The sequence below is a fragment of the Cyprinodon variegatus genome, unplaced genomic scaffold, assembly GCF_000732505.1.
Source record: "Cyprinodon variegatus isolate N-32 unplaced genomic scaffold, C_variegatus-1.0 Scaffold589, whole genome shotgun sequence".
NCBI classification, from domain to species: Eukaryota; Metazoa; Chordata; class Actinopteri; order Cyprinodontiformes; family Cyprinodontidae; genus Cyprinodon; species Cyprinodon variegatus.
In genome coordinates this window covers 123,544-131,761 of record NW_015151042.1, presented here as the reverse complement: position 1 = coordinate 131,761, position 8,218 = coordinate 123,544, and the positions used below count along the sequence as shown (strand labels likewise).

The window sequence follows — 8,218 nt, the reverse complement described above, 5'->3', positions numbered from 1 at the left end:
ATGCAAGGACTCAACATCACCAAAATTCCCCCAGAAAGAAAATCATTGGTTTGAAATGCAAAACGGGAAGCGTTGACTGATTTCTGCTGAGCCAAACGAGCCCAGCTGTGAATTGGCGCCATGATCCCACAGCCTGCACACCTGAGGCTCATTTGGAGCGGGATTGCGGCTGATGAGGATAATTAGCCATCTTTTATTCCTTTTTTCTTTTTTCTTTCAGCCATGTGCGTCAGTGCTGAAGCATAAGGATGGAACAAGCTCTGCTTTAAGAACTATCGGATTAGTTTTTCAATTAGACTTTAAATTCACTCAGATTTCAGCCTGGATGTTTTATTTAGGTAATGTTGGGGAAGTTCTCTTGGGGGAAAAGGACGACCTAGAGCAACACCTGTAAGGGCAGGACTGCTGGATGAGGAGGAGGGTACAGGGAAGGATGGGGACTTTGAAGGGGGTGAAATGCTGCTGCTAAGGGGTAAGGAGAGGGAGCATCCAGGAGGGGAATTGGGGAGGAGGCGTAAAATGATGGAGGGAAAGATATAGGAGGGGGAGGAGGGGGCGGTGGTGGAGCCATTGGAGAGAGGTGCGGGGAGAAGGAAGGGAAAAGGTGGGGGAATGAGGAGAGGGGAAGGTGTGATGGAGGCGGCAGAAGGGAGATGTTGTGTTGGATAAAGGTTTGATGGAAGGAGAAGGAGGAGGAAAGGGACGGCTGGAGCAGGAGCGGAGCACGGAGGGGGACGCAGTGCGGGGGGAGGTGATGAGGAAAACACGGCCTCTTCTCTGAAAACAAACGCTCAAACTCCATCCCTTTCCTCCTCTCCCTCTCCTCCTTCTCCTTCCTGCTTACCCACTCCTTCTCCCACTCCTCTCTCCTCCTCTCCAAGAGCTTCTCCTCCTCCTCTTCCTCCTCCTGCTGCTTTCTCTGCCTCTCCCTCATGAGTACATGTTCTGCTTCATTTCTGGTATTATTAGCAGTATTACAATCAGGATTACAGCTGAAACCACGGCGCTGACCACCGTCAGTTCCACTCTGATGAACATCCCCACAGCTTCTAGAATCATTTTCTGGATCAGAGGAAGGGCCTCTCTCCTGAATGTCACGCTGTGCTTTGGTCTCAGCCTCCGCACTGCGATCTCTCCTGTCAATTTTATCATTAAAGTTGCAGCTGCAGTGAAATGTGTCATCGGTTTTGCAGATTTCTCCGTTTGTAGAGTCTTTCTCTTCGTTTGTGTGCTTGCTTTCCTGTTGACGTTGGTAGTTAGTACTACCTGTGAGGGAATCAGTCAAACGTGCATGCACAGATAGCTCTGTTCTTTTAAAGGAAGACTTCTGCTCAGCTGTATCTAAGTGACACGCCTCAGCAAATGTGGCATCAGGCTCGTTTCCTTCGTCTCCGATAGACCCCTTGGCTCCCTGACTTTGCTGTGTTTGTGGGTTACAGGCGTGACAGTCGCGGGGATGTATCAAGGGATCACAGTTCAGGTGACTGCAGCCTCCACCGTCATCATGGCAGCCATGCTTGGTTGGATCATCAGAACCACAGCTCAGTGTTTCCTCATCGGTGTTGGAGCTGTGGCATGGAGATGGATGCGACCTACGAAGCGAGTGGTGGTCTGTAGATCTGAGCTCCTGAACGCAGCAGGCCCCTGAGGCCTGAGCTCTTTGTCGCCTTTTCATTAGAATGTTCATGAATCTCCTCAACTGTCTCCTTCCTCTCCTTCGTTTCTTCTTCGGCGCCACTCGCCCCGGCGATCCCCCCTTCCTCTTTCCAGTCGTTGTGACATCCCGCATCGTTTCCGAGCAGCGTGGGCTCTCAGCTATCGTGGGCGAGCTTTGTCCTGCAGGTACTGTTTGTGTTGCATCTCTGGAGGAATCGGGGACGGGGCTAATCTGCGGATTTCCTGTTGTTTCTCTACCCGATTTAAGCACGTAGCGCTCACATGCTGAGTCTCGACAGGGAGAAGTAACACTGCTAATCGCTAGCTTACACGTGTTTTCCTCACCATTCTCCGTGCTTCTTATCTCAGCACTCCTCAGATTCCAGTGCTCCTGCCCCTCCTCCCCCCGTGTGTCTTTGTGCATCCCTTCCATCTCTTTGTCATCAGGTGTAATTGCAGGGCAGCATGATGTCTCCATAACAGACTTGGGGGCCGGGCTAATCACAGAGTTGCATGCTGCACCCCTGCAGAGGAGCTTTCTGAGTCCAAGGCCCCATCCAGAGTCTGATTGGAGGGATTGAATGTGGCTGGCCTCCCGCTTCACCTGCAGACACAGCTGGTTACACCGATTACACCGATTCATGGGAAGATTACTTAATAGCTCTCCCCTCTTCTCGTCATTTCTACCTGCCCCGTCTCGCATTGCCTGATCTCCTCTTATCCTTAGCTCCTCTTTCCTTGTCTTCTTTTCTCTCCCTTCCTCTGGTCGATTTGCAGTAAGATTACTTAATAGCGCTTTATCTCTCCTCTCGTCTCTTACGCTGCCCTCTCTTCTCGGGGTCTCTTCTTCTCTCTCCTGAAACATCTGACTTGCAGAGAGGGCACTCATTATCTTTGCTTTCTCACTTGAATCTCCTTTTCTTCTCTTTCTCCCCCTCCTCCTCATCCCCCTGCCCGTCCCTGCCCTCCTTCTTCTCCTTTTCCTCATTGCTTTTTGAAGGCCCTGCACTGAAGAATAGTGGCATTCTGCTGAAACGGGAGTAAATTTTAAAGCCTTTTCATGACTGCAGCCGAAGCATCCATCGATTGCGTCGCAGCTATCGCAACGGTTGTCAACGTCCACAGGATTTCCTGCCTGTCCTCCTTCTGCTTCTTCTTCCCTTTCATCTATCTTCGCTCCTCTTCCTCCCTCTGAATCTCCGTGCCTCTCTTGGCAGTGGAGCTGTTTGATCACAGATGGCTTTATTCCCTCCTTCCCTTCCTCTAGCCCTCCTTTCTTTTCTGTGCCCCCGTTTTTGGCCTTGTGATGGGCTCTGAAGTCGTAGAGTAGAGGGTTGATGCTGTAAGATATGGAGGGGGATGTCTTGGTGTAGTTTACCATCTCTGTGGGCCAGAGAAGAACCCTGCCTCCATCACGGCTCAGTACCTGACAGAAAGGCTCCTTAGGACGATTTGGATGGACAGGTGATGCTGCTTTGTTGCAGGTTAATGAGAGGATGCTTGATTTTCCGGGTTGTGTTGGAGACGTTGGAGACTCTTCAGAGTCATTCGGTGCTGGGCAAAGCAGATTTTTCTCTTCTTCAGGTGTTACCTCCTGATTGTTGAACTCAATGGCTAATTCAGGGCTAATGCTGTCAGAAGTCTGCTCCGGTTTGTCACAGTTAGAAGAAAAATGAGCTACGGCCACACATTCGGCCTCAGTCTCATTGTCTATACATAAGGAGTGCTGGGCTGCACTCCCACTAATGGTTGAGTTCTCCACTCCAATCACATTGCTATTGCATGAGGAGATCCAGGCTTTATTCCCAGGCTGTTCCAACAGTCCTTTGTCTGCAGACTCAGCAGCTTGAAATTCAATCTGACTGTCCACACCGCACCGGTTTCTAGTGTCCAAGGCTTCCACTTCTGAAGACACTGGAGACTTCAGCCCCTGATCAGCAGTTTTCTCTCCTTGATGTTTTGCTCTTTCCTGATTTGCCACACCCTGCTGTTTCCCAGACAAACTTGAACTCTTTCCTGCTTGGACAAAGACGGCAGCGGATTGGTGCAGGAGGACACACGTTCGCTTAGGCAGAGTGAAGGACACAGGGCGAAGTCTGCTCATCTTGCCAACTCCGTTTGTTGCGTCCGTTGTAGCGTCGTTGGAGGTGTTTGAGGTACTGGCAGTTGTTGGAGTCGTGACGTAACAATGAGACTGTAAACGGTTGTAAAGTTGATTTGCAACAGTGCAGTTTGTGTCATTGGGGTCTATGGTGGCTCGAAGGTCCAGATGGGTTTTTTTAAGAATGCAGGGTCTGTCGGCAGAACCCGTAGTATTGTTTAAATCTGTTTGGCCATACGCCCACTGAGTGTCGCTCAGGAGTCTGGTCTGGAGTGCAGGGTCCAGAGGGAGAAAGGGTTGCATCAGTGAAGTCTGAGGTTCTGGATGGGAGAAGAAAGCAGAGAATTACTACTGCAGACACGGCTTATATATACATGCAAAACATAGTGTGATTGTTTTTCTTGCCCAGCAATAAAATCTGAGAAATTCTGATGCACTCTAAGAGACTCTGTTAGAGTAATTTTTTTTTTTTTCTTTTTACAATATTGCACTCATTTGTTCAAAATGTTCTGCTTCGTTGCTTGAAGCACATCTGGAGGATTTAAAGGTGCAGGGAAACAAAAAGGTCTACTAAGATATTTATATTGGAAATTAATGTTGCAGCGATTTATATAATTAATAGATACATTTGAACCTTTCTGTTTTTAAATCATATTTTGGTTTAATTTTGCCAATTCTATACAAGCATGAAGGCATAGGTTTTAAATTAGACCTTTTCTAATTTCCTGGTTTGGCACTCTCTCTCGGTTGTTTCAAATCCTTTCAGTTTAGACTGTAATCAAGTTCAGGACAGGCAATGGTTTGGTTTTACCTGGGTTTTTTTTTTTTTTTTTTTGAGGACCATGAGTAGACAGGATAAATGGCTGAGAATTTTTATTTTCAGATTTAAAAGCCTCATTTAAAAAAAAAAAAAACAAAAAAAAAAACTTGGCTAAGCATTAAAAAGATCATATTTTGAGAAAGTGGGAGCACATAAAAAAAATTCTCTAAATTAGAGCAAAAAATATAAAGGTTGGACCATGAAGGTTGGTTCTGAATTCTCTTGTCATGTGTGCTGTAATGATAAGGTCGTATAAAGGATTTTGTTCCAGTTTTTTTAAGCAAACATCACAGTTTGTAAATAGAAAATTTGCATAAAAAGCAATGCAGAAAAACTTTTTGTAGGTTTTGAGAGTTACTGCTCTGTTTTCTCTGACATTTTTCTGATATTTTTTTCTTTCATTAGATGTTCTTTTTTTTTTTTTTTTTTTACATATTTTTTATACCAAAGTTGTTCATTCTTACAGAAGTCATATTTTTGATTTTTGAAAATCACGTTTTCAAGAGATTTTTCTATTTTCTGATCTCTTTTTTTCAGGTGGTGGAATTCTATTTTTGCTCAAACAGGGCTAATAGGATGGAAGCTTGTTGTATATAACTTTATTTTATTAGGATCAAATGGTTTTGGGTGTTTTTTAAACCTATGATTTGCAATGGGATGTTTTGTTTTTTAAATTTTAGCCTGTGTCTATGTACATATTTGTATAATTAATAATCTGTAACGATCACATAAAATCCACAAAACAAACTTGGAGGCCAAATTCAGATTTTTAAAGCATTTATTGAACATCATATATGGAAATTAATCAGCTTTGTTATCGCTGAAAATTACCAAATGCATCAGATTTTCATGTCTGTAATGCCTGTAAAGCAAAGCAAGTATCAGACTGGTGATTTATAAAAATGAAAGTTTTTTTCCCCTGCATTTAATATTCATCTTTTATAACCATTTTGGTGCACCACAAGCTGGCAGACACTCCTCTGTCTGCACAGAACTTCGTTAAACAATTCAGACTGATATTTCTGGGCAAAGGTTTTTAAAATGACTGCTGGCTTTAAAGTGTTTCTGTAATGCACCTCCTTCTTATTCCAGAGAACACAGTTTATGAAATATTTGGGGCTTTAAAGAAGGCAAGCCTTAAAATGAAAATCCTCTCTCTCTTTTGTGAAAATGCAAATGCATTTAGCACTCAGAGAAACAGCTATAGTTAAAGGGAGATGTCCAACTTTTCCTGTGGTTTTGACTTTAAAATGAGAACCTTTAGCGAATGAGGAGGTGGGGGCAGGGGTTCATTTTTTCAGAGAGGAGGACTGATTGTTTCTCTGTAGTCTGTTATGCTTTTTATCTTTAAAATGTGGCTTTTTTGCACACAAACCCGCTTCAGATGAACTAAACAAATTCAAACAAGGAGACAGAAAGTAATTCAGTCCAACAATTCCTCACTGACAGACTCACTTATATGTAAATATAGATCTGGCTTTACACTAAGAGGTTGTGTGATTCAAATGTGCATCAGAGAATATAAAAACCCTTTAATTCTCTGGGTTATTTAACTGTCAGCTTTTTTTAAAGGGATAGTGTGAAATTTCTTTTTACTTGTAAAATTCAGGTTTTAGGTTTATCAATAAATATTATCTGAAAGTCTAAAAGCATCACATGAAAAATGAAAGTGTTCTCATAGCATAATTGGTATTTATAAATACACAGGACATGGTGCACCCAATGGTTGATGCCATGCTGAGGTTCCCTTTTTGATCAGACTATCTGAAACATGTTGGAGGAGTTTTAAACAAGCAAAAACACCTGTAGATTGTTCTACTTTCTACTTTCTTTTCAAATAGAGTTCCATACATACTATGAGAGGCAAGAGAAACAAACCAAAAGAAGAAAGGTAGGTAAAAATCTGAAGAAAAGGAGCGTCTACATTGGCTCAGCTTTCACCAGGTACAGACAATTTATGAGGGAGCAGGACTCCAAAATGGACATGAGGAGCTTAGGCCTTCTGCTGGCCAAATAAGTTAATTCAATATAGCAGTGATGCTTATTTTGGTGTTATGTTAGAAACAGGGCAGTCCAGTCCTTCGACTAAGCTGTCGCTATATGAAATGAACTTTGTTTTATTATTGTTACAAGTAGTGTTGCACCGATACCGATACAAGTATCGGACGGGGTCCCGATAATGCCCTAAAATGGTGGTATCGGTATCGGCAACGATACCATTTTGAGAGCCATAAGTTTATTCAACTATTGTCACCCATTCCTGGTAGGCAATAGAAAGTTCTACTGGATTCACTTTGTATTAGATTTTTTCCTGCTTCACAAAGGCAGGCAGCAGCTTGACATGAAGCCATGATGGCAATTATTTGACATTATTATGGTATCGGTATCGGCCGATACTGCACAGCCAGGTATCGGGTATCGGGGCCAAAACACTAGTTCCAAGCAAAGAACACATTTTGTAAATTCAAATAAAAAAGAAAAAGGAGTCCAGAAATCAAACTTTGAAAAAGTTTGATTCGAAAAAGGTTTCCAGAATAATAATTTTCGTATTCCTATATTTAGTTTTTTTCTTTTCAAATTATTATTTTTTTCTTTCAGATTTTATATTTCTAAATTGCATTTTTTTTAAATGTAACTTTTGATAAATAAATAAAAATCTCTCTCTCTCTCTCTCTCTCTCTCTCTCTCTCTCTATCTCTCTCTCTCTCTCTCTCTATATATACATACAGTATATATAGATATTTTTCTCACTCTCTTCACTTCTGGGAGGCGGGCTTTCCTCTAGAGTGAGGAGTGAAGATGTATTTTGCTCTGCATTGAAATGTTTTTTTGGTCAAGACAGTGTTTATATTAGACTTCAAAGGAAAATAATTTCACCTGTAAAAAACAATTTGAAAAAGGATTTAATAGAATCTGAAAAAAATATATTAAATCAACTATGTAAATTCACTCAATATGTTTTCACCTTTGACTACTAGCCTATCTGTCGGCCCACACTGGATGAGCCCAGACTGAAGGACTGGTGTGGACATGTCCCATGTTTCAGTTTTTTTCCCCCTCTCCGCTAATTTACTTTTTCCAAAGGTAACAGGTTGGGTGCAGCTAACTGTGTTAACAGCGTTTTGAGTCAGTGTTTTTTTTTTTTTTCCTGCTGCTCAGTCCTTTCCTAGTCAGATATGGTCAATATCAGACAAAATAATGCATATCAGGATATATATATCGGCCTGCATCATAAATCTCCATAGTAACAGGCTGAAAGAAACCCTGTGGTGTGGGTGTGCTGATACAGATTTATCAATTCTGATACGATACTGATACTGCAGCTTTGAATACTGAATGATACAGACACTGACATGATACAATAACATCACAAATAAAGTAAGTAAAGCACAATAGTCAACATCAATAGGTATAAGAATGACTGATGCATTTATTATTAGCCAACAGGTTAGAGAAACTTCAAATAGAAACAGAGTGCCTCTATTTAAAGGGTTTTTATCATCTTGCTTATTCTTCATCAGAGATTTTAGATGCAGGCCGATATATTCCACTATTAGATTTAGAGCTGATATTGGACCGATTTTTGAAAATAACATCAGATCTGTATATCCCTCTGAGACTCTTTGCTTCTATTCGTTTCT

The 8,218-nt window shown here is 42.1% G+C and overlaps 1 protein-coding gene across 1 annotated transcript in view; it reads right to left on the bottom strand.

Annotated features, from left to right (window-relative positions):
• Nucleotides 1–376: 376 nt before the first annotated feature.
• The window catches only part of LOC107095980 (G patch domain-containing protein 8-like), a 130,750-nt gene continuing 122,908 nt past the window's right edge, over nt 377–8,218 (bottom strand). Inside the window, exon 5 of the mRNA XM_015392390.1 lies at nt 377–4,077. Within this exon, the coding sequence (XP_015247876.1) occupies nt 377–4,077 (3,701 nt within the window). The remainder of the gene's footprint in view (nt 4,078–8,218) is intronic.